The sequence below is a fragment of the Syngnathoides biaculeatus genome, chromosome 11 (assembly GCF_019802595.1).
Source record: "Syngnathoides biaculeatus isolate LvHL_M chromosome 11, ASM1980259v1, whole genome shotgun sequence".
NCBI classification, from domain to species: Eukaryota; Metazoa; Chordata; class Actinopteri; order Syngnathiformes; family Syngnathidae; genus Syngnathoides; species Syngnathoides biaculeatus.
In genome coordinates, this window is record NC_084650.1 from 30,102,712 (window position 1) to 30,129,491 (window position 26,780).

At 48.0% G+C, this 26,780-nt stretch overlaps 1 protein-coding gene across 1 annotated transcript; it reads left to right on the forward strand.

Annotated features, from left to right (window-relative positions):
* Positions 1 to 10,423: 10,423 nt before the first annotated feature.
* On the forward strand, positions 10,424 to 16,704 carry LOC133509052 (uncharacterized). The gene is made up of 7 exons (XM_061835695.1): positions 10,424 to 10,466; positions 10,893 to 10,952; positions 12,391 to 12,444; positions 12,511 to 12,608; positions 16,166 to 16,308; positions 16,383 to 16,462; positions 16,580 to 16,704. The coding sequence occupies exons 1-7, from the start codon at positions 10,424 to 10,426 to the stop codon at positions 16,702 to 16,704; spliced, it is 603 nt and encodes a 200-aa protein (XP_061691679.1).
* The last annotated feature ends 10,076 nt before the right edge of the window (positions 16,705 to 26,780 follow it).

Genomic DNA, 26,780 nt, shown 5'->3' on the forward strand with positions numbered 1-26,780 from the left:
GGGACGGGACAGAACGAACTGGCCTTGAGGGGGGGGTACTGTCATGATCCTGCCGCTTCAGGACGAGCTGTGCGGGTGTCCGCGCAGGTGCGCTGATTGGTAGGTGCACACCTGCGCCTCTTGCAGCCTGATTATGCTGTGGATTTATATGACCGCGATGACAACTGGCCGGCTCCAGTTCGTATGATCTTCATGTCCCGTTTGTGTGCTCCGGTATCCCTGATCGAACCTGTGTGTACCAACCTTCGCCTGTTCGCCGACCAACCTTGTAAGCCTGACTCCTTCGTTACTTCTGCCTGCGTTGATTGTTCTCCCGTGTACCGACTCCTGCCTGCCCGCTCACCTACTCTCTTCGCCCGACGTCCCAACTACCGCTGCTGCACCGGACTGCCTGCTCGATCCCCGACCTCGGCATATAATAAACGCGTCTCTTCTTGAACTACCTTGCGTCTTCCGAGTTTCTGCATTTGGGTCCTACCCCCGATCCGATGGGACGTGACACATTTTCTTCCTCTTAATGATCATTCATCCTCTAATATAATGAATACTTCACTTTCACATCTTCCACCATAAAAAAAATGCAACATCAATAACTCTATCCATGATATTCTGATGGTTGTGTCTTAAGGAGGTCTTATCGAGTAATATTTACATTCCCATCACTGGAATCTTCCCGGAGATGGGTTAGGGTTGTCGAACATAGTGCAAATAGTATTCACTTATCTTTCAGCAGCAACAATAAGGGGGTGAAAAACAGGCTGAATGTTCACTGATCAAGCGTATCCTGATGCTGCTTTCACAGGCTGCACTTGAAGGCTACGCCAGCTGTAAAAAGTGCTGATAAGTATCAGGCGCTGTAAAAAGGGAGGACGCTCTAAAAGTGGAGAAAGATTCCTCAGTTAAATTGGTGACCATCGGCTGCAAAGTGCTTTAACGTTACAGTAAATAAAGCCTTCAATATCCTCGCAGCTGTATGCTGTGATGATGGAACAAATGTCTGCTGTATAGGACATTTGTTTGTTGAAGTCGTATAAAAACAAGAGGATTCGGCCCAGCGCAAACCTCCTTCAAGGCCAAACAATAACACAAGAGTCTTCTCTCCTAGTTGAGAGGCGAATGGAATTCTGAGAATGGGCGCAAGAAGAAATCTTGTCAATCAAAATTCTGAAGCAACAAAAATGGAGCTTGTTTGAATTGTTTGGAGTGGGGGAAGTACCCCCGTGACACTATGCACGGACACCACCTGTGGCCTCTCGATACGTAACTACACGATACTGTAATAAGATTTGTGTATCGTTCCTGTGTGCATATCATGTACCGTTTTGATTGATTTAGACAATACAGAGTGGCGCTTCATGAAAAAAAAAGTCACAATGTTAATGTGGTGCACTTGACATTCTGATCAGAATCAGAATTAGAATCAGAATCAGCTTTATTGCCCAAGTGTGTAAAAACACACAAGGAATTTTTCTCCGGCAGTCGGTGCTGCCCTGGTACAACATTCAGAACAAATGACAAGGAACATATCAACAAGAACAAAGAACAAGAGACATTTCTGTTTATAGGAACTATTCCTTATAAGACGTGCAAGATGTAAAATCTCATTTATTTAGAACAGGTAGGAGATAAGAGTGTGTCAACGTCCCACATTGTGTTAAGCTTGTACAGAGTGCCTTTACCTGTTCACAGTTCTCGTTGTAGACCGGTGCAATGACAATTGTGCAAAGCGAGCAGTTTAAAGTCACAGATCGTGCGATAGTCTACATACTATATTACTAATACTAATAATGATTGGACCAGCAGAATATGAGGGTGTGTCCCAACAATGGCATAAGGCAGAAAAAAAATAGGTTTGCTGATCAAGAATTTAATGACCTAATTTCCAGAGGGAAAACTGTCATGATCCTGCCGCTCCAGCACGAGCTGTGCGGGTGCCTGCGCGGGTGCGCTGATTGGGGCGTCCACCTGCGTCTCATGCGGGCTGATTAGTCTGTGTATTTATATCACCCCGATGACGATTGGTCCCCGCCAGTTCGTTGATCTTCATGTCCCGTTCGTGTGCTCCGGTATCCCTGATCGAACCTGTGTGTACCGACCTTCGCCTGTTCTCCGACCAACCTTGTAAGCCTGACTCCTTCGTTACTTCTGCCTGCTTTGATTGTTCTCCTGTGTACCGACTCCTGCCTGTCCGCTCACCTGCTCTCTTCGCCCGACGTCCCAACTACCGCTGCTGCACCGGACTGCCTGCTCGATCCCCTACCTCTGCATATAATAAACGTTTCTCCTTGAACTACCTTGCATCTTCCGAGTCCTGCATTTGGGTCCTACTCTCGTTCCGATGGGCCGTGACAGAACGAACTGGCCAATACAGGATCCAGCAGGAAAGACCCGGCGTCGCCGGGACCGACGCAAGGTAGACCGTCTGCCGGAGGACCAAGCCTGTCCAATCCGGGTAGGCTCCCTGACATCCTCCCCTTCCGTGTCTTACGCTCCGCCAGCGAGGTATGAATACGTCCCAAACACGACCCGTCCGGCTCCTCATATTCTTCTGGACTCTGACTTTTCGGAATATGAGGAGGACCGTGATTTGTATGACCCGCTGCCTGAGTACGACTCCGATGACTTTGATTTTGAACCTCTTTGCCCGGCTTTTCATCCCAGTCAGTTTGCTCCACCTCCCCGCGTTCCCAGCACCCGAACGTCTTCGCCCGGTGGATACAAATACACCAATCCGTTTGAGGGAACCCGCTTGGCCATCTACCCCGGACCTCCGCGTGGCGGCCAGAGGAGACGCCCCGGCCGGGCGCTCCCCGGTGCCTCCCGCTGCGCGGCAACTAAGACATCGTCCTCCCACTCCTCGCCGGCAACGGCGAAACCGGCAGACCCACAGCTGGTGGCGAAGCTTCCAGCCCAGAGGGAGGAGGAGCCGCCAAATCGCGATGCATTCTACCGTGAAATGCGGGCGGAGATAGAGCGGCAGACCGCCGAATTGGCGGCTCTCACATTCCAGGTCCGGCATGGATTGGCGAACCAGCCGAGCTATGCTGACGTCGCAACGGCGACGGACTCGCTGCTGGCGCAGGTTCACGTGGCAGTTGGAACTGACCCCCTCCCGAGACACGCCCACGTGTCAGTTTCGACTGACTCTCTGCCTACTCTCGTTCACGTTGCCGTGGAAACAGACCCGCCCCCTCGCCAAGCGCACGCTGCAGTGGGAACGGACTCGCCACCTTGCCAAGTGCACGTCGCAGTGGGAACGGACTCGCCACCTCGCCAAGCGCACGTAGCTGTGGAAACTGACCCACCTCCTCCCCATTCCCACGTCGAGGTTTTGGCTGTTCCGAGCAGAGTTCACGTGGCAGTCGGAACTGACCCGCTCCCGAGACACGCCCACGTGTCAGTTTCGACTGACTCTCTGCCGACTCTCGTTCACGTTGCCCTGGAAACGGATTCGCCACCACGCCACGCCCACATTGCTGTTTCAATGGATGCACTGCAAGCTCACGTGGCAGTGGGAACCAACCCGATGCCGCCTCACGTTGCTGTCCAGGAGGTGGCAACGTATCCACAGCCGCTTCTCGTCCGTGCTCTGGAGTATCAGTGGCGACCGGCCCGCGGTTGCTCCCCGTTCCTGCTTCGTCGGCGACCGGCACGCCCTCACGTTCCCGCCCAGGAGGAGGTGGCGTTGGTGATGCTGCCTCCGCCTTCTCACGTTCCTGTCCAGGAGGTGGAGTTGGTGATGCTCCCTCCGCCTTCTCACGTTGCTGTCCGTGAGGTGGCAATGGCGACGGTGTCGCCGCCTTCTCACGTTGCTGTCCAGGAGGTGGCAATGGCGATGGTGTCGCCGCCTTCTCACGTTGCTGTCCAGGAGGTGGCGATGGTGTCGCCGTCTTCTCACTTTGCTGTCCAGGAGGTGCTGGGGAGTTCTGTGGAGCCACCCTGGAGCTGGAGAGACTTCGGGATGGTGGCGGTCATGGCTCTGGTCCTGCACTCCATCATCCTCTTCGCTCCTGAGTGCGCCCAGCCGCTTCAGGACCTGGCCTCGTTGGTGACCAATGCACGGTTGCCTCCTGACTAAGCCTCGGTGGCGACCAGTCCCTGGTCGTCTCACAACCACGGTGTGGGAGGTTCTCGTCCGGAGCAGTTGCCTGCCTCACCCTGGTTCCTGCTTCCTCATTTGGTTCCTCAGAGAGGTCGTCCGCCCGAATCGCTCCGTGGGGACCCTGGTGCTTGGCGTCCGGGTCGTCCTCCTGACCTGTCCACCCTTGACTGGGATTCGGGGGGGGGGCGTGCCCTCCACCGGACCCCCCTTCCGCCCACCCCTGCCTGTGTTAATTATTGTCTGTGTTTTTTCGTTTAGGCACGTCTGGGAGCTGTGCCTTTGAGGGGGGGTACTGTCATGATCCTGCCGCTCCAGCACGAGCTGTGCGGGTGCCTGTGCGGGTGCGTTGATTGGGGCGCACACCTGCGTCTCATGCGGGCTGATTAGTCTGTGTATTTATATCACCCCGATGACGATTGGTCCCCGCCAGTTCGTTGATCTTCATGTCCCGTTCGTGTGCTCCGGTATCCCTGATCGAACCTGTGTGTACCAACCTTTGCCTGTTCTCCGACCAACCTTGTAAGCCTGACTCCTTCGTTACTTCTGCCTGCTTTGATTGTTCTCCTGTGTACCAACTCCTGCCTGTCCGCTCACCTACTCTCTTCGCCCGACGTCCCAACTATCGCTGCTGCACCGGACTGCCTGCTCGATCCCCTACCTCTGCATATAATAAACGTTTCTCCTTGAACTACCTTGCATCTTCCGAGTCCTGCATTTGGGTCCTACTCTCATTCCGATGGGACGTGACAAAAACACTGTTTGAATGTCTGCTAGTTTTGGCTTGCATTGATCTGTAGCGCTATACTGACTGAAGGGGCTGTAAAAGCTGGTGGCCAGGATGTGGAGGATTCGAGAGGATCCTGCCTGCTCTGGACCTAGTTTGAGTGATGTGCAAGTCTTCAATAGTGGGTAGAGTGGTCCCGACAATCCGTTCAGCGGTTTTGATTGTCCATTGAAGTCTGGGTTTGTCCTTATTTGTGGCGGCACCAAACCAGACTGTGATGGCGGTACACAGTACTGATTGGATGACCGCTGTGTAAAACTGTCTCAGCAACTCTTGTGACAGGCCGTTTTTCCTCAGAAGCCGCAAGAAGTACATCCTTTGCTGGGATTTTTGAGGATGGAGTTGATGTTCGTCTCCCACTTCAGGTCCTCTGAGACTGTAATTCGCAAAAACATGAAGGTCTCGACGGTTGACACAAGACAGTTGGACAGCGTCAGGGGCAACTGTGGTGAAGGATGCCTCCTGAAGTCCACAATCATCTCTACAGTCTTTATAGTGTTCAACACCAGGTTTTGTTGACCACACCAAAGCTCCAGATCGAGCATTAATTGCTCATGTGCACTTAGCAATCCCTTGTGGCGAGACGAACGCTAACGAGCAAGCACTGCACAGAGCACAAGGTAAACTCACTGTGAAACAATCCTATGAAAATGTAAGCCAAAAGGTGAATAGAAACTGTTACTATGGGAAGTAACAATACCTCACATTACAATTGACACGTAATTACTGCAACTGTGCAGGCCACAACATGCTGACAGCTAAGACTGTGTTCACTTTTCGAGGTGTTCAAAAGTTGGAACAAACACACATCACTCAAGTTAAGTACTCTAGTCTTAATGCAAATCTATGTTCTCTACCCAGCCAAATGGAGTTTGCTTCATCCATACTCGCTGATGGTTATATGCCCACAGGTTAACGTGAATGCTTTGTTGTGTTTCATGAAGTCCATGTCAACTCGATGGTCTTGGGTGTTTTGGCCGGACCGAAGCTCCATCCACTCCACTTCCTGTCAATATGCAGACTCATCACTGTCTATGATGAGACCGATGGATGGTGTCATCTGGTAAATTCAGGAGTTTGACAGCTGGGTGTGTTATGGTATAGACATTTGTGGAGAGAGAGAAGAGTGGCAGGAAGAGGACACAAACTTCGGGTGCCCGGTGTTGATGCTGCGTGTTGATGAAGTGGCCTCCCTCAGTCTCACCTGTTGTGTCCTACCTCGCAACAGCACATCGGGTTTGCCATTCTTTGACCCTGGTCAATAGGACACCATGAAGCGAAATCATGTGAAGAGCCCACCTGGCTTGTCTGGCATTAAGTCGTTTGGTGGATTTAAGGTATTTGAGATTTTTGTGGTCTGTATATACCACGAAAGGAACCTGAGCCCCTCCAACCACTGTCTCCATTCTGTCAACGCCATTTTGACTGCTAAAAGGTCCCGGTCTCCAATATCGTAATTACGTTCTGCAGCAGTCATGTTTTTGGATAGGAAGCCGCAGGGGTGTATCCTCTCGTCGTTCGGACTCTTCTGTGATAGTACCACTCATATACCTGAATCTGACGCCTCCACCTCCACAATAAATTGCTGGTCGGGGTCCAGCAAGATGAGGATAGGAGCGGAAGCAAAGCTGGCCATGAGTTTGCGGAAGGCCACCTGGCAACATGTGCTCCACTCGAACAAACTGTGGGCAGTAGTGAGTGCATGTAAAGGTGCCGCGACGGCACCAAAGTTCCGAATTAATTGTCTATAAGAGTTTGCAAACCCAATAAACCTCTGAACCTCCTTACGAGAGCTGGGCGTGGGACAACAGAGAACGACTTCCACCTTGCGAGGGTGCATGCGGACCTCACTCTCCACCAAGACGAACCCCAAAAACGATACAGAGGTTTGGTGGAACTCTCATTTCTCTACTTTGACATACAGACTGTGACACAGTAGCTGCTGCAGAACTGCTCAAACGTGCTCGACCTGGGTTGCTTCATCTGGAGAGAAGATCAGGATGTCGTCTAAAAACACAAAGACATGCCAGTTGAGCATTTCACGTAGCACATCGTTGACAAAATTCTGGAAAACCGCTGGCGTGGTAGTGAGTCCAAAGGGTATCACTAAATATTCGTAATGTCCATTGGGCATGTTGAATGCGGTCTTTCACTCGTCTCCTTCTCTTATCCGCATCAGGTGGTGGGCACATTTCAAGTCCAACTTGGTAAAGATTTTCATCCCCTTCAGGAGCTCAAAGGCCATGCAAATCAGGGGAAGAGGGTACCTGTTCTTGACGGTAATACCGTTCAGACCTTGGTAATCAATGGAGGGCCGTAGGGTTTTGTCCATTTTTTTTCCATAAAGAAGAAGCCCGCCCCAGCTGACGAGGACAAGGGTCAGATGAGTCCCGCCACCAGCGACTCCCTCACATACTCCCTCATGGCTTGGTGTTCCGGACCTGAAAGAGAATAGAGTCTGCCTCGAGGGGGTGAGGCGCCAGGCAGAAAGTCTAATGTGCAATCATATGGCCTGTGTGGTGGAAGAGACTTGGCCTCAGTTTTGGAGAACGCTTCCTTAAGATCATGATAACAGGGAGGAACTAGGGATAGATCTGCTTCCTCCTTCAGGGTCCATGGATTGTCCGAAGCGACATCCGTGCCATCCTTCCTCTGGGATGAGAGGCAAGGGAAGGGGCATGTCGCTCCCCAAGACGTAACTTGTCCGGTCGAACAGTCGATATGGGGGTTATGCAGCCATGGACTACTCAAGATAGTGTCACTGCTCTGGGTATCGAAAAGATGAAACCTGAGCCGTTCTAAATCCGAAACTGGAAATGTCATGGTGTCTGGGTGCGGTGAGTTATTTTGCAGAGGAATGTGCCTTTTCCTGCATTTGCGTTATGGGGGCCTTGAACTTTGAAGGTCCCTTTGAAGGTCCCATACTGCTAATGAGATGAGAATTAAGGAGGTTGGCATCTGAGCCTGAATTGATGAAAACCATCGTCGTGCGGGACCTAACACACAAAGGAGAGCTCAAGTCGGACATTGCGAGATTGAGTGATGAAGGGCTTGATATTACCCGAGTCCCCTGAAAATCGCTCTGGATGAGAGAGCAGTGAGCAGACGAGCCTCTAAGCGTCAGGAACCAGCAAGGGTGCTGGCTCGGGGGTACGGAGGACTGCCGCACCAGCTGCCGGATCAAGACTGGTGTCAGCTCCACTGGAAGAGGATGCGGAAAAAGATTCCAGCCGGTGTAGCTGGCGAGCAATCATCTGGAGGATTCCTTCAGGTTTGGCGAGACGTCGACTTTGGAGCTGGAGAGCGTTGTGCACCGGATCAGAGTTGGCTGGGTCCATGTTTTGACCAGACCATTCTGTCATGACCAGAACATGAGGCTGAACCCAAAATGCACGACTCGCAAGACTAGGTACAGTTCGAGGGATGTCTTTATTCAATCCACAGTTGATACACAGGCAGGCAGTCCAACGAGGCAGCAGTAACAGAATCAGGTGGCGCAAGAGGAAGGTTATGAACGAGGCAGGGTTAAGTACATGGAATAACAAGGACGTAGACGAAGGGTTGCGGGAACATGACATGAGTCCAACGATCTGGCAAAGGCCAGACCACACGCGTGGCAATATATACGTGAGCCGTAATCACTAAGATGAGACATGGGTGCGCGCAACTATTGATTGGAGCAGGTGCGCGCCACGACAGGCACACCCATGACAGTTTTCACAACCAAATCGGCAGGAAAAGCCGAACTAAAAAAAAAAAAGCACTTTATTTGGAGTGGGTGGAATGTACATAGCGGTGTGAGGTTGTAGAATCCTTGAATTGAAACCATTTGAAATTGTTCTCAGCCAGTTAGGCATCCGTACTTGCCTCATCAGATCACCAGGATCTGGAGTCCGTCTATTCGTGAGAGTCTGTTGTAAATTTGTGGCGTGAAGCAAAAAGCGTGGCCTTTTCCAGCCAATTGTGTGAGTGATTATGTAAAGTGCAGTGACACAGCGCATTGTGACGAAGGAGAGCCGTCAAGGTGACGCTCGCCGAGTGTCATGAATCACATTTATTCAGCCCTTTAAAAAAAATGCTCCCGATTGCTTCAAGGCAGACAAACAAAGGCCACATGGAAACAAACAATCATTCGCACCCACGGAAAATTTAGTCATTAATTAACCTGCCCGGCATGTTGGACAATTGCTCATAATTTGATTAGCAGTGTTTGACAAGGCTTCTTGTCGTCTTGTGCTTGTATTGAAAATCAATGGGAAGTTTTTGGAATACCAGAAAAATCCCGCAGATTTTGGAGATTAGATGACAATGGCAGCCTATAGAGCCCTCATTTTGGCAGTAATGTTATTTTTCCTATGCAATAAGTTGTATTGTATAATTCCTCCTCCAATAATGCTTCATACATTCCATGCTGTTCACCATGTGAGGCTCAAAAATTCCTCAGTGGAATTTGAAGCTAAAGTGTGGAATCCAGTCCTTTAGTCTCCTCTTCTGGTTGAACACACATATTTAATTTATGTCTCATTAAAATGGTCAAATGGTTTTATGTGGAAAAATGGTAACAGATATTTTTGAGAAGCTGCTAAGAAATGGAAAAAGGTTTCATTTAGTTAGTTAGTTAGTTAGTTAGTTAGTTAGTTAGTTAGTTAGTTAGTTGGGGTATGTTTTTTTTTTGTTTGTTTGTTTATTGTTTCGTTTTTCTCTTAACATCATCAAATTACTTAACTCTTGTTATGGAATAAGATTTGTGCCAAAAAGAACCACACAAAACTTTTTAAACTGGTAACAAAAAGCAAGACGATTAAACAAAACTTTTTGAATTACAAGGAAGAAATAAGACATTGAGAGCTTCATCCATTCATTTTATGAGCCGCTTATCCTCATGAGGGTCCCGGGAGTGTTGGAGCCCATCCCAGCTGTCACCGGGCAGTAGGCGGGGTACACCCTGTGCTGGTTGCCAGCCAATTGCGGGGCACATGGAGACAAACAGCTACACTCACAATCACACCTAGGGGCAATTTAGAGTCTCTAATTAATGTTTTTGGGAAGTGGGCTGAAACCAGATTGCCCGGTGAAAACCCACGCAGGCACGGGGAGAACATGCGAACTCCACAGAGATGGGGCCGGGATTTGAACCTTGGTCCTCAGAACTGTGAGGCCAACGCTTTTCAGATGATCCACCGTGCCACCCTTGAGAGCTATAATCCAACTTTAAAAAAAAGTTTTTACTTGCAATGAAAATATTTTTTGCTTGCAATGACGATTTTCATGTTTGCACTGGCTGACTTTTCACGTTCCATTTTCCGTATGTGTACTGTTTGACTTTTTGACAAAAACCTCTCGGTCTGCATCCTCATTGGGTAATGACAGCCATTACCCCCCAGATGTGATTTTCCTCCCACATTTCAAGAACATGCATACACTATTAGGTCCATTGCATACTCTAAATAAATTGCTTATAGGTGCAAATGGGAGAATGAATGATTGTTTTTATATGTTCCTTGCAATTGATTGTTGCCCGAATCAGGACAAGCGCTATGGAAAATGGACCGACGGGCAAAAATGTGATCCCTCGAGACGGTGAGGTTACAGAGGAAAGCGTTTGGCAGCGTTCATCACCACATTGATCTGTCTCAAATGAGCCAACGTCAAAAGATCTGTGTGGTCCTCCCTTGTTATCGTGGGTGGAGACATGCTGCATAGAAAATGGACTCAGAGCCTGTTGGTTTTATTCTTTTAGTGCCAGGAGCTGCAGCCAACTTTTACATCACTTAAATCACTCGGCAGTTGTCATCACTCACCAGAGAATATTTTGGCACTTGAAATCCAGTTTGGTTAAAGTAACACTTTGAAGACCTTAGATGGCTTCCTTCAACTATCAGTTTAAATGAAGAGCAAACTTCAAATTATTTGAGCATTGTGTCGGATTTGCTTCAAAATAACATTTAACCAGCGCCTCTTGACCGAAACGCAACATAAAACTCCCGTTTTGTGATTTTTGCACAGGCTGGTTGACTTACCGCCTGCCTACAACCTTCATCAGATTCACTGAGCATTTACTTCAAGGTACACATACTATGAGTGGTATGCAGCCTCCCTCTGGTGGTACTCGAAGGAATCACTGAATAAAGTGTTCAAACTGTGGCATAATGGTAGCATCTCTGTCTTTTTGACTAATGCAGTCTAATGGATATGTAAGTACAGTTAAGTTGGAGTTGAATTTTAATACATTTGCATGCAATCTTTTAGGACAGCTTGCTTTCAAACATTGATTTGGAAAAATGTTAATTGAACTGCCCGCGACCTTTGTGAGGATAAGCAGCTAAGAAAATGCATCGATGGATTAATTTAACTTTCGGTGCAGTCGATTTTAATTGAATCATGTTTTAGCTAATAAGTACGTAAGTAAGTTTTCAGTGTTAAAATTGTGCATAGCGTTGTAGTGCCTGACAATAATATTAGATATACTTTTTGGGAATAAAACACATTTATGTTCGATGATGAACTACTACAGTAGTCTTACTATCTTGATGTATTTTTTCGTTGGACATTTTGGTGTTACTTGGAGAGAAAAACCACCAGAGACTTTAGGCAGATATATTTTCACAGCTCAAACACATGGATGTATTTTTGGGTGGGATTTCATTGATTGTACTTTCTTGTGATCAATGGTTTTATGAAAAAATAATATCTTACATAGTAATGCAAATTTTAAAGGAGCATGAAAAGTATTATTACAAAAATAAGTCTTATTTATAAAATCAAGACGTAAGCAAGATTCTTTCAGCTTGTCCCTTTCGGGGTCGCCACAATTTTTACGCCGGATGCCCTTCCTGACGCAACCCTTCTCAGGGAGTGGCGGCCCCAGTGGGATACGAATCAGCAACCCCTGGTTCACCAAACCAGTGCTCTAACCACTGAGCTACGGGGACGTATTGTTCAAAAGGATCTATCTATTAATTTGTATTTGTTCTCCATGCATTGACCATTGATCATCAAATCATTCTTATTTATTGTAATGATAACTTTAATTGTAAAATAAAAAAAATACATGAATATTTTGAATGTTAAATGTTTAACACATTTGATTTTTTTTTTTTTTTAATCAAACACGTTTTCATTTGGGCTCAAGTTGGATTAGGGTTGGGGTTCATGTGAGCAATCAGTGATTTAGGCTTTGTATCATGGTTTTAGATATACTGTATTGGGTTCGGGATATTGCTTAGTGTGAGTGTACTGTAAATTTTAGCATCATCTCTGAAATTCCCAGATACAGAACAAATGTGCCCCCTGGTGGCTGTTTGCAGTTTCCTGTAGAGCAGGCTATTCACACTATGTTTTCTTCTTGTGATCCTAGTGATAAACCTTAATGCTGATTTCATGTCTTCAGATCTCAAGAGGGGATCTTAAATTCTTTGACACCCAGAACCTCTAACTCCCAAGCTACAAATTCATATTTTTGATTTTTTTTTTTATCACTCTTTTGGTGCCTCCCCATCGACAGCAGCTGCGTGTGTGGTATTCGGTGGGTGGTATATCGAAAAGGTTCACGGATCAGGTGCGATGACTTACGTTCCAACACTTAACGTCTGTGAGCGAGAACATCTGCTCTCGTCTTTTTCAGGCTTTCTTGACGTGAGCCCCAGCGCGACTCTTAATGCTAAATTAACTCCACCGCGCCGTCCAGTCCAAAAGAGTCGTCGTAAAACTCCAACGAAACGGGTCAGTGACGTAACAGAGCTCCTGCGAATGCATTTTCCAGTCATTTTGTCATTTCTATTCACCGCAGTTTGCTCGCAGGTGGTGCACTGAAATCTCTTCACTTTTAATTTTGTCCCTTCCAAATGGAAACATTTAATACAGGCTTTAACTTGAGTTCTTAACAACTTCAAAATGATGATTCAAAAGATGATTAATGGTGGGGGGGGTGATACATGAAAAACACTGAGGGTGCACTTTAGCTTTGCACCTCACCAAAAGAAAACAAAAGGCCCTTTATACGCTTAAACGCTCCAAAGACACTCTTAGAATTTGCGTTTATGAATTTGCAAGCTTTCCCACTTTGTCCCTTTATCAGTACACGGCCACCGATCACATAACGCCTGTAAATCACAGCGCTTTGTCTGCGTTTGGTAGCGAAAGGCACTGGCTGACTTACAGCTGCCATCACGGCCTACTTAGACGCTTATTTATGGTCCCCGCGCGGCTGCACTCTTCTCCCAGCACGGCCCATTAATCTGGGAGGGGCTGACTCATGTGGGCACATTATTCTTTACAGCACTTTCTCATCACTGGGATTATGGGGAAGGAGGCAAAAGATCATTGAAACCTTTTTTTGGCGGGGTGGGGGGGGGGTACACATTTATTTAAGGTGAAAGTCATGCAAGTACTATTATTTTGTAATGTTATACTTAGTCATATTTATCTATAATTCTGCTTTATAAAATTGCTTTATAAAATTAGTATATATGAAAGTACGTCATTGATTCCATTTGGAAAGATACACTGATTATTGGGAAAATATAACAAATGTTTTTTTTAATGAAAATATTTGTGGAAATGATATAAATTAATTTCGACATGATTATGCAAATAGGGACACATTTAGCACCCTGACTTACATACGCAGATCTTTTGTTATGTTCTGAGAGGTTTACGCCCCCCCCCCCCCACTGGTGTTTTTTTTTTTTTTTCTCTATACACACCTACCTGTCATTTGGAACCCACGAAGCTCTCATCCTTCGCACCTGTGCAATCCATTTTTCACAACAAACCGGCTCTTTTGGAAAAATATGAAGAGTAAATCCATCCTTCCGAGTGTTCGAACATGTCATGGTCCAGCCGGTCCAGCCCTGGCGTTGAGTAACCCCTGTATTTATAGGACCCAGGGGATCACTGGTCTTCACCAGATCGTAGCAACTCATGCCCTGTTCCTCCACTCCCATATTCTTGATCGTGAACCCTGGTGTACCGACCTCCGCCTGTCCTCCGACCGATCCCATAAGATTGACGTCTTTGATACTCCTGCCTTCTCTGATCGATCTCTCGTGTAGCGACCCGTCTGCTCACGGACCTGCTCTCTACGCCCGACGTCCTGACTACCGCTGTTCCAGTTGACTGTCTGCCTGACCTTGGAACGAATAAACACGTCTCCCAAACTGCCTCCGGAGTCCTGCATTTGGGTCCTCCTCCGTACCGATGGGTTGTGACAGAACACGATCCAGCAATACCGGCATTATGGCTAGCATGAAGGCACAAAGAGCTACCTTAATGCAGGTAAAACTAGTATAAACTTACGAGACGGCCTGAGTGCGCTCCTGCTAATTATGTCACTTCCTGCGTCTTCTCCAAAACAAATCCCTGGAGGTTTTCATGCCAGGAGTTCGAAAAAGCCATATGTCAAAATCATGTGTGGTGAAAAAACGGATGGGTTCATTCTGGCTGCCTTTTTTTATTATTATTAAAAGCATACTAAAAATCATTATTTTCATGTCAGTGGGGCTTTAAACTGATGTACTTGATTGATTTTTAGCAAATAATCATTAACTTTGAATTATATGGCTCCAACATGTTCCAAAGTCATATTTACCACAGTGTTACATCACCTTTTATTTTAACATTCAATAAATATTTGGGAACTGAGGCCATTCATTGTTAAAACTTTGTAGGTGGAATTCTTTCCCATTCTTGCTTGATGTACAGCTTCAACTGTTCAGCGGTCCGAGTTCTCTGTTGACATATTTTAAGCTTCATAACGTGCCACACACAGGTCTGGATTGCAGACAGGCCGGTCTAGTAACCCGCAGTCTTTTACTATGAAACCACTCTGTTCTAACACGTGCAAAATGTGGTTTGGCATTGTCTTGTCAAAATAAGCAAGGGCATCCATGAAAAAGACATTGCTTGGATGTCAGTGTATTTTCTCCAAAACATTTAGGTACCTTTAATCAGTAATGGTGCCTTCACAGATATGTAAGTTACCCATCCCTTGTCAGGACCCATTGATACGGAGGGAGGACCCAAATGCAGGACTTGGGAGACGTACAGGTAATTCGGGAAAACCGTTCTAAGGTCGGGGATCAGGAAGACCGTCAGGTGCAGCATCGGTAGTCAGGACGTCGGGTGTAGAGAGCAGGTCCGTGGGCAGGCAGGAGTCTGTACACGGGAGATCGATCAAAGAAGGCAGGAGTGTCAAAGGACTCAGGCTTACAGGGTTGGTCGGAGAACAGGCGGAGGTCGGTACGCACGGGTTCACGATCACAGATACGGGAGTGCAGGAACGAGGCATGAGTTGCAACAATCTGGCAAAGCCAGACTGTCCACTGGGTTCCATATATACACCGGGGTAATCACCGCCGATGAGGCGCAGGAGTGTGTCTCCTAATCAGAGCAGCTGTACTGCACATCCAGGGCTGGACCGGCAGGAACATGACATGCCTGGCACTAAAACAGACCCACACCATAACAGATGCTGGCTTTTGAACTTTGCATCCATAACATTCTGAATGGCTCTTTGGCCCGGACGACACGACGGCCACAATTTCCGAAAACAGAGAAGCTGGTGGCTTTTCTGTCTGCTGTTGATAAATGGCTTTTGATTTGCATAGTAGAACTTTAATTTGCACTTACAAAGGGTTCCTGAGCTCATGTGGTGATACCAGGGGTCGGGAACCTTTTAAGCTGAGAGTCATAAATGCCAAACATTTTAAAATACAATTCCAAAAGAGCCAAACAATGTTTTTAAAACTAAATGCAAGTGTATTTGCGCATTTCATGTGAGACCAATACTTTTAGAGCACAATAAGTCTCTGAATTCTCTTAAATGACATTATGGTGTTGCAAACCAATGATGACAAAAGTACTTCTTACCATTAGTGTGACTTCTGGTGCTGCATTCATATGTCAGTTTATCAAAAAAAAAAGAAACCCTTGTGGCACGAATAAAACTTTATTCAGAAGTCTAGTCAGCGTTTCATGACGAGTTATTTTATAGCCATCACGCCTGATACATGAGCCCTTTTCTTCACACAAGCTGGGAGAACCATAAAAGATGGAGCACTGCAGACCCGTAATAGTCTGGAGAAAAAAATAAACCAAGGTGAAGGCTCACCAGTAATGATCCAAGTCAACAAGGCCCTTTTTAGTCATTTTATCGCTGAGTGTTCAACCACATTTCCACCCTCCTTTATTTATTTACAGACGATTGTGCGTCTACTTTAATATTTGTGGGCTTTCTGGGAAGACAGACTCATCAGAGCCATCGTTTGTGTGTGGTCCAGAGTTCACAAAAGTGCTGGAAAACAATCGTCAAGGGGGATGGCCCCCGCCGCCCATCACTAGCCACATTGCACACGTCGAGCGACGGACCAGCAGGTGGCGTCCTTTGCATTCTGATAGGAGGAGCCGAGGAGCAGGGTCACAAGTGAGGTCAATGGTACCTTCATCATTAAAGATGGGATTGAAGCAAACATGTCTTTGTATCGTTTGGCTGCGCAGGTGTGTTTTGGGTCGCACAAGTGGAGGAGACACGCTCCACATGCTAAGCACCGCTAAAAGGTGGATATTTATCAAGCCAGGTATGCAGTCAGAAACGTGTGTGGAGGTGGAATTGTCGAACTCAAACAAAACACCCTTTGCTTGCATGAAAAATTGGGCAGTTTGGCGATGTGTTCGTGCGGGTCCCGTATCTTGAGGGACTTTGCCCGGTGAGGGATGGCAGTTTGATTGCACATATCAAGACAAGATGGAGAGGGTGCAGGTCTCCAGTAGAAGGAGCGTTTCAAACTTAAAGTGCACGTGCCAGATCTGGCTTGTTTGATGTACCCCACAAAGAACATGCCACATTTTTGTTCAACTAGGAATGTGAAAATAATGAAATGCAAATGCAAAATTTTGTATTATGACGAGGAAATGTGTAAGGGTTCCCACGCAGAGAATGTTTTAGAAGTGTCAGCAAACACAGTAATGCTCATCTCCTGGCAAGCATGTACACTATTGCAATACAATTGAAACAAATGATCCCCCATGCTGACCTCTTGAAAAAGCCCTTTTTAAATAAGGCAAAAACTGGTGTTTATTGTATTTTGGGGGGGGATTCATGTTTTTTTTAGTCATAGCAATTCCAGTGTGTCTTACTCACATATCTGTGACACGCTTTCATCAAAACTGGACAAAGATTAAGAATGACACATGTGGCTCGGCTTACACGCACACACGTAAGTGCACACATTTTGGGAACTGGGCAGCAAACAAAAGATTGCTTGTGTGGGTGGAGGCAGTACAGTCTTTAATTAAAACAAAAAAAAAAGACAAACAATTGGAATTATTTTTGAGGACTGGGGGGAAAAAAAAAATCCTGCTTGGCGGGACGGTGGATCAGCTGTAAAGTGTTGGCCTCGCAGTTCTGAGGTCCAGGGTTCGATCCTGGCACCGCCTGTGTGGACTTTATATCTTCTCCCCGTGCCTGCATGGGTTTTCTCCGGGCACTCCGGTTTCCTCCCACATCCCAAAAACATGCAACATTAATTGGACACTTTTGTGATTGTGAATGCAGCTGTTTGTCTCTATGAGACCTGCACTTAGCTGGCAACCAGTTAAGGGTGTACCCCGCCTCCTGCCCGATATCAGCTGGGATAGGCACCAGCACTCTCCAGGCCCTCGTGAGAATAAGCGGCTAAGAAAATAGATATCCTGTATATATAATGGTATGTACATACTGTAGACACAGTAGTCACACATGTGTGGATATATTGCATCACATTAGAGATGCCTGCAATTGGGATTGCATCCAAAATATTGCCCAATTTTAATCTTTCAATATTTGCATTCCTCTGTGTCAGTCAAGTCCTTTTCAATACTGTAATTTGCACAACACCAAACACTTGAGTTCTGTATCCCGGTGCAGTACTTACGAAGTACTAACTACTACTCTCTTTTAGACTTTGAAATTAATTTCAGCGGCAACGTTATATGAATGATGACAAACAAAATTGCTGCGATCGTCTTTTTTTAGCCATTTGTTGCTGGGCAGATTTCATAATGAGCCCATCAAGAGCCAAAAGATCTCCTGAAAGAGGAGAAACTACAGTCAGCCTGCCCTTCCTGAACGTCTGCAGACTTGAAAGAAGACAGCAGACAAAAGAGCAAAGAGATAGAAGTCGGGGGGGGGCGATAAAATGATAGAATGGAGACGCGGCATGGCAGCTTGTTTGTACAGCTGAAAACAAGCTGAAGAAGACCAGGCTGCCCTTTCAGTGCTCATCACGCTGCGTTGGGTTCCACATATAAACAACCTCAACCACGTCATGGAGAGCACCACTAGAAACCGCAAATACATGACTGAAAATGTGGCCTTTTACTGCAGCTCTTTGATTTTATTTATTTATTTGGCAGTGATGATAATCTCTCTTGACGTTTGGTCGTATGTAGTCTCACTTTGCGTCTAAATGTGATCACACGTTCGTATGGTAAGCTTCAACGAACGTGTCTGTGCGTACTCGGATTGCATCATACTCGATGACATATTTCATACATGATGTCATTCATGCAATCATTTTGTCAAATGGGATGATGTAAATACATATGTAGGACGGGGACTGTTTCAAGGCTTAGAGTTCTGTTTGAGCAATTATTCAATGTCATTTTAAAAGGATAGTGTTTTTTTTTTTCATTAGGATATTGCTGTCCATTACAACACAATTTGGTAGAATGGAATTATTGTCTGCGTTGTATATCAGTCAGTCGAAATCTAAAAGTCTAAACATTTTCCAAGGCTAAATGGGAAATTGTGAATCTTAGACCAATAAAAAAAGAAGATAATGTCTCGGCATAATTTTTCATCAGACATATTTCAAAAATAATTCCGACCATTATCTGAACGGCAGTTGCCTTGTGTCCAAAATGAAGAGGGCTCCTGCTTCGATCCAAATCTGTAATTCATGAACATAGAAAACTGCAAGTGGTAGAAGGCTGGGGGGAAAAAAGCTTGTACAGGCTCTTCTCTCTACTACCTTGATCACCTTCTGTCAGATAGCATTTCTTTTTTTAAATGCCATTGCTGTGAAATACTGTAGATTGGTAGCTAGTACAATGTTTGGTTAAAGATAGTATAAAGACATCGCCATGGATATATATATTGTAGCGCCGGAGAAAAGGAGTCGGAGGCGGAGTGTCGGACACAGAAACAGAACTTGCTTTATTGTTCGACATCACCAAACTACTCGCATAACGGCGGGAACTCTGTTAACCTTTCCTCCGGAAGCGCAACAACAAAAACAGTCCGTGCGGAACCCCGCACCCCAACTCGAGGTCCCGCGGGTGAATTATGTAAACACCACACAAGCCCCCCCAGAATTCACCCATAGTCAAAATCCTTGTGCCGTGGAGGGATGATGACCCGACCCCGGCGAGTGTGCACTGTAGGGGCCGATGGGGGCGGGGCCGCACTGTCCATTGAGTCACGGGACAAGGGCTCAGGCGGGGTCAAGGGTACCCCGGCGGGCGCAGGGGCACAGGGCAAAGGGGGACGACCCCGGCGCGGGGGGAGGGCCAACCCCAAAGGCTGGGCAATGTCCAGGTGCGCGGGTTTGACCCTGTCCACGGAAACAGTCTCGGGTCTGCCGCCAATGTCCACGAGCAGGCTCTTATCCCCGTGCTCCAGGACCCTGAACGGCCCGTCGTATGGGGGGCGGAGAGGTCCACGGTGGGCGTCATGACGAACAAACACAAAATCCGCAGAGCGCAGGTGACGGGGCAGCCGGGCAGCTGGGGTGCCATGTTGCGACGTGGGAACCGGCGCGAACACTTTTGCGGCCTCCAGCAGGGAGGACCGTTGCCTGGCTGCGGACCAGGGCGCTGTGGCGTCCGGGATGAATTCGCCGGGGACCCGCAGTGGCAGGCCGTAGACGAGTTCGGCGGATGAGGACAACAGGTCCTCCTTGGGGGCGCACCTGAGGCCGAGCATGACCCACGGGAGCTTATCCAACCAGTTGCCATCCGTCAAGCCGGCACGCAGGGCTGCTTTCATGGAGCGGTGGAACCGCTCGCAAAGACCGTTCGCCTGGGGGTGATAGGCGGTAGTGCGGTGCAGCTTGACCCCCAAACTCTCAGCGACTGCGTTCCAGAGTTCAGAGGTAAACTGAGGGCCACGATCTGAAGAAAGGTCGCACGGTGTCCCGAAGCGTGCAACCCACGTGCCGATGAACGCCCGGGCCACGTCTGACGACGTTGTCGAGGAGAGGGGAACGGCTTCGGGCCAGCGGGTCGTCCTGTCCACCATGGTGAGCAAGTAGGTGAATCCGTGCGAGGGAGGAAGTGGACCTACCAAGTCAACGTTGACGTGGTCAAACCTCCTCTCGGGGACAGCAAAGGGCTCCAAGGGGGCTTTTGTGTGGCGATGCACCTTAGCCCGCTGACAGGCCACGCACGAATCGACCCAGGCCTGCACATCTTTCTTGAGACCGCGCCACATGAACTTCTGGGCCACCAGCCTCACGGACGGTTTCCTTCCGGGGTGGGAGAGGTTGTGGACCGCCTCGAAAACAGGTCTTCGCCAGTTTGCAGGGACCAGCGGCCGAGGCTGGTCAGCCGAGAGGTCGCACAGCAACCTGACGCCCGAGTCACCAACCGCGACTTCCTCCAGGCGCAAACCCGTGTCAGAAGTCTTGAGGGCCTGCACCCCGTGGTCCGAGGCCTGGTCTGCGCTCATGCGGGAGTAGTCAAGACCCAGATGCACAGTGCCGACGATCGCCCTGGAGAGGCAGTCCGCGACCACATTGGATTTGCCGGCGATGTGTTGGATGTCCGTAGTGTACTCAGAGATGAACGACAGTTGGCGTTGCTGGCGGGTGGACCACGGCTCGGCCACCTTGGACATGGCGAAAGTGAGGGGTTTATGGTCCACATATGCCGTGAACTCACGGCCTTCCAATAGGGAGCGGAAGTGGCGGATCGCCAGCCAGAGGCCGAGGAGCTCTCTATCGAACGTGCTGTATTTGCGCTCCCTGGGGACCAGCTGACGGCTGAAAAAGGCAAGCGGTTGCCAGGCGCCGCCGACCCACTGTTCGAATACTGCTCCAACAGCGTAGTCCGATGCATCGGTAGTGAGAGCGACAGGGGCCCCGTGGGTCGGGTGAGCCAGCATAGCGGCACGACTCAGTGCGGCCTTCGTAGCCTCGAAGGCTTCCATCCTCTCGGCCGTCCATTCAACGTCCCGGTTGGGGGCCTTGTCTTTAAGAGCCTCATAGAGCGGGCGCATGATGTGGGCCGCCCGGCGGATGAACCGGTGGTAGAAAGTCACCATCCCCAGGAACTCCCGGAGGCCCCGAGCCGAGCGAGGTCGGGGAAAAGCGGAGACGGCCTCCACCTTTGCCGGAAGGGGGGCGGCGCCGTTCTTGTCTATGAGGTGCCCGAGGAACTGGATAGAGGGCACCCCGAAAACACACTTTGCCGGGTTGATGATCAGGCCATGCTGCTCAAGTCTTGCGAAGAGGTCGCGGAGGTGCATCAGATGTTCATCCTCCGAGGAGCTGGCGACGAGGATGTCATCCAAATAGACGAACACAAATGGCAAGTCCCTGAGCACAGAATCCATTAAACGCTGGAAAGATTGTGCCGCGTTTTTAAGACCAAACGGCATCCTCAGAAACTCGAACAGTCCAAACGGAGTGATTACAGCTGTCTTGGGAACGTCTGAGGGGTGCACGGGAACCTGGTGATACCCGCGCACCAGGTCGACCTTGGAGAACAAGATTTTGCCTGCCAGGTGGGCTGAGAAGTCCTGAATGTGAGGAACAGGGTAGCGGTCGGGCGTAGTGGCGTCGTTAAGGCGCGCGGTAGTCACCACACGGTCGCCACCCACCACTCGGTTTAGGGACGATGTGTAGTGGCGAGGCCCACGGGCTATCCGAGCGGCGGACGATGCCCAGACGCTCCATGTTGGCAAACTCGGACTTAGCGACTGCTAGCTTCTCGGGATCAAGCCGTCGGGCCCTCGCGTGGATCGGGGGGCCCTTGGTCTCAATGTGGTGCTCGACCCCATGTTTAGTCGTGGCAGAGGAGAAAGTGGGCCGTGTCAAGGCAGGGAACTCACCAAGGAGGAGTTGGTACTTGGTGCCGTCCGATAGCGAACTGGAGAGACCACCATAAGTCGCCTCATTGCGGACGCAGGCGACCGTGGAAAAAGTCAGTGCATCCACCAGACGGCCCCTCTTAACATCCACCAGCAGCCCGTGGGCACAAAAAAAATCAGCGCCGAGGAGAGGGAATGAGACATCCGCAGTGACAAAGTCCCATGTGAAGCGCTGACTCCCGAAACACAAGTCCACAGTCCTCATGCCATAAGAGCGGATAGGGGAGCCATTAGCGGACAGTAGGGGTGGCCCATGAGTCCCGCCAGCGGCGTCCTCCGCAGTGGCCGTCAGGACGCTCCTCTGGGCGCCGGTGTCACAAAGGAATTTGCGCCCGGAAAGGTTGTCCTTGACGAACAGCAGCCGGCTCTTCACGCCCATGCTCACGGCCGCTGCGAAGCGTGGGCTTTGGCGTTTCCCGACGCGTCGTAGTTGCAAGGGGCGCGGCGGCACCTCTTCGCTTTCGCACCGAAACGGGCATGGAAGTAGCACAAGCCTGTGCCAGCACGGCCGTCGGTGCCGAAGGGGCCCCTGCTGGATGCCACCCCCGCGCCCGAAGGTGAGTCACTGCGCGTCGCGGCCAGCGTCTCAGGGGAGAAGCGCTGGGTTGCCAGGAAGAAACGGTCGGCCTCCTCGGCCAGGGCCCGGGGCTCAGTGATAGTACTGTTCGCGAGCGCCGTCTGAACATGTGGTGGCATTTGCCTGAGAAACAGTTCCATGAAAATGAAATTGGGCTCTTCCGTGCCCAGCAGGTTTAGCATCATTTCCATGAGTTCGGAAGGTTTGCTGTCCCCCAGTCCATTAATAGCCAACAGACGTCGGGCACGTTCCGGCCGTGAAAGTTCAAAAACTTGAGAAGGTGAGCCTTGATCCCAGCATACTTATCTCGGGCGGCGGGGGAGAGGTGATGAAGTTCACTGCTCTGGCCGCCGTTGAGCTCCCGAGTACGACGTGGTAGTAACGCGTGGAATCATCTGAGATCCCGCGGGGGCGAACTGAGCCTCAGTCTGTGCGAACCACGCTGCCGCGGACGTCTCCCAAAACTCCGGCAATTTGAGGATGGCGGTTGCCATGTTCGTTTCAGTCTCGAAAACGCCGGGACTGACGTCGGGGTCACCAGTGTAGCGCCGGAGAAAAGGAGTCGGAGGCGGAGTGTCGGACACAGAAACAGAACTTGCTTTATTGTTCGACATCACCAAACTACTCGCATAACGACGGGAACTCTGTTAACCTTTCTTCCGGAAGCGCAACAACAAAAACAGTCCGTGCGGAACCCCGCACCCCAACTCGAGGTCCCGCGGGTGAATTATGTAAACACCACAATATCAAGTGACCGTTCCCTTCAATTATACTTCTGAATGATAGTACTGTATTTACCGTACCATTCCAATTCGACAAGATCCATGCACATTGGATCTGCCAAACACGGTAACATAGCTTTCCCCTTGGCGACAGTGACAACTTGTATCTACCGCACATACTACTGTAATTTCTCAAGTGTAAAGCGTCCTGAAGTTAACCAAAAAAAAAAAAAAAATCTGGAAAACCCTTCTACCAATGTACAATGCGCACCAACAATCTGCTGCTATCCATATGCTCAAAATATTAGGAATTATCTGTATTTTTATTTTGCTAGGTTTGCACTTTTATTGTTGTTACTTGTATTGTTTTTTAAAAATACATCTGTACATCAATCATTAATAATAATCTTTGTGCATGTACTGATGCAGCAGTAATACATATCTTGGGGCAGGGCACACTTGTACTGGTCCCTGCAATTGTCAGAACAGAATCCCTCAACCAACTCAAATAAATGCTCAATGATGGCATAACATTTTAATAATACTGTTGATAACACATATAACAGTCTTAAATAATAATAATAATGTTTTTTTTCATTAAATATTTGTGCATAAAACGTTTGTGCATCGTGTAGTTTATCCTCTATATTACACATCATTGGCCAAGACTTCCAAAGAAGTATCTGACCCATCTCCAAACTGAAAAATATACATCGTAGCTCCCTTTGGTGCATCACTGTCAAACTCATCATTGATGACTTGGTACAGTTCCGGTGCTTCTTACATTGCATCATGAACATCCCATCTTGCTCCCACAACATGTCACCCTCTGTGCCATCCATGGCGTTTGTGAGGAAACCTTTTTTGAATCCTAAGAGTCTTGATTCCCTTTATGTCACGACCCATCGATGTGGGAGAGGACCCAAATGCAGGACTCCGGAGTTGCAGAGGCAGTTTGGGAAAAGTGTTTAGTCCTTCCAAGGTCGGGGATCAGGCAGACAGTCAACTAGAGCAGTGGTAACCAGGACATCAGGCGTAGAAGGCAGGTCAGCGGGCAAGCATGGATCGGTACACCAGAGATCAGTCGGAGAGAGCAGCAGTCTCAAGGGCGTCAAGCTTACGGGATTGGTCGGAGGACAGGCGGAGGTCGGTACACAAGGGTTCAGGATAAGGAAACGAGGAAGTGCGGGAACGAGGCATGGATGGCAACGATCTGGCAAAGCCAGACCGTCTGCTGGGTCCTATATATACTGGGGTTAATTGACCCCTCCATACAGGGCACTTAACCACGCCTCCTGAAGTGACGTCACGCCACGTGCGCTCACGTAAGACAAACAGTAAAAATGGCAAATACAATACAATACATTCTGAACTGAGACAGACTCTATGCTTCTGATTTCATTCAAATCAACAATATATTATAGATTCTAGATACAATACATTCTTAACTGAGAGAGACGCCATGCTTCTGATTTCATTCAATCATTCACACATAGCAATGTTATGCTAGCGGAGAACGTCTCATTCATTTATACGAGACGTGGATTAAAAATCAAATTTAGGGCATATCTTCGTGCAAACACAGTCTGGTTAAGCTTCTGGCTGCGAGCCAGCAAGAAATCAATACGTTTGTGCAGTCCGATCATCGCTAAATATCGCTCAACAAAGAATAAGTGTGTCAATTGTTCACACGCAGCAGTGTTATGCTAGCGAAGAACTTCGAATTCATTTATACAAGACATGTATTGAAAATCAAATATAGGGCATTCCTTCCACGGAGGGGTCAATTATAAACGATGAGGCGCAGATGTGCGCCTCCTAATCAACGCAGGTGTGTAGGGGACCTGCACAGCCAGGGCTGGGACTGACAGGACCATGTCACTTTATTTGTCATTATTGTCAGCACTTTGAGGGGAAGGTCCACCGTGCTAATAGCACAGCCTCTTGCCCCCATTCGGCTACAATCTGTTGCAGCTCTTCATAGCGACAGGTCGCAATCAAAACGAAAGCTCAAACTACGTAGAAATGAGCGTAATGGGCACTTTTGAAAAAGCGAGCATTTCAATTGTGTGCGGTATCCCCTTTTTTTTTTTTTTTTTAATGATCGCACAATTGTACTACGTAGTCTTAGCTCACGTGGTTTTGCTTCCGGTTTGGTGGCGTCATCGGCACGAGTGTTGACACATTTTTTTTAAAAGCAGTTGCACAACTAGCCGTTGTAGTCAACATTTTTTTTCTTAGTTTAAGTTAAACAAACTCACGGGCAGTTGTTTCTGATCTTTGGTGCTGTAGCAACAAACATGCTACGCAAACGATCGTAAAATGCAAGCTCCCCGAGGAGGTCTGACAGGTCGGGTTGGGAGCGCACATTACAGTAATATATATAAATGTGTGACATAAGACATCGAATATCATATCGAAATGTATATGTATACTTTTTTTACCAATCGATGTACCTGTATACGACTATACAATATGATTGTATTTTTTATTTTTCATCCATGCCTAAATATAATGCGCTCTATTAACTTTTTGAAAATATCTTTGGAAAAATGTGCGCGTTATTTTCAAGAGATTGCGGTATATCTCCATGTAATCACATGGGAAATAATATAAATAGAAACTTTTGTTCTGTACAGGCGATATTTGAAGTAACCCTCTTAACTACTGTGTAACTGCAACAACAAGTTACCATATGTACAAATAATAAAACACAGTCTGTCACATGATAAAATGATAGAATCCTTACACATCTTTGTTAAACAATCTTACAAATCCTAAAAGTGTAAAGAGAAGTAAACCATTGTAAAACAAATACAAAAAAACACTACCGTTCTATTGCTACACCATCGGTGACTCCTATTACGATTACTGTATTATTATTATTATTATCAATTCTTCTTATTGTTATTATCCATCCATTTTCTGAGCCGCTTATCCTCAAGAGGGTCGCGGGAACGCTGGAGCCAATCCCAGCCGTCATCTAGGAGGAGTTCACCCTGAACTGGTTGCCAGCCAATTGCAGGGCACATGGAGACAGACAACAGTCTCACTCACAATCACACCTTGGGGCAATTTAGAGTGTCCAATTAATGTTGCATGTTTTGGGGATATGGGAGGAAGCCGGAGTGCCCGGAGGAAACCCACGCAGGCACAGGGAGACCATACAAACTCCACAGAGGCGTGTCATGGATTTGAACCCTGCTCCACAGAACTGTGAGACAGATTTGCTAACTAGTCACCTACCGTGCCACCGATTATTATTATTACAAGCACTAATAGCAAGGAAAGTTGTTTGAGGATTTATTTCCTATTCTCGACAAACAGTTCAAAGTCCACATAGTAATACTGTCTTGGTCCTCATCAGCACACTAGTAGAACGACTGTCTTGTTTATTTTTTATTTTTTCACTATTGTCCTCCACTACTGCATGACATGTCTGCACACGAGTGGGGAAACTTGAACAT

Excerpts from the sequence above, each read along its gene's own strand:
- LOC133509052 (XM_061835695.1), top strand. The coding sequence starts at position 10,424 with ATGGAAAATGGACCGACGGGCAAAAATGTGATCCCTCGAGACG. Across the intron at positions 10,467-10,892 it reads AAATGTGATCCCTCGAGACG|GCTGGTTGACTTACCGCCTG; the intron begins GTGAGGTTACAG and ends ATTTTTGCACAG. Across the intron at positions 16,463-16,579 it reads GTGGATATTTATCAAGCCAG|GGACTTTGCCCGGTGAGGGA; the intron begins GTATGCAGTCAG and ends CCGTATCTTGAG.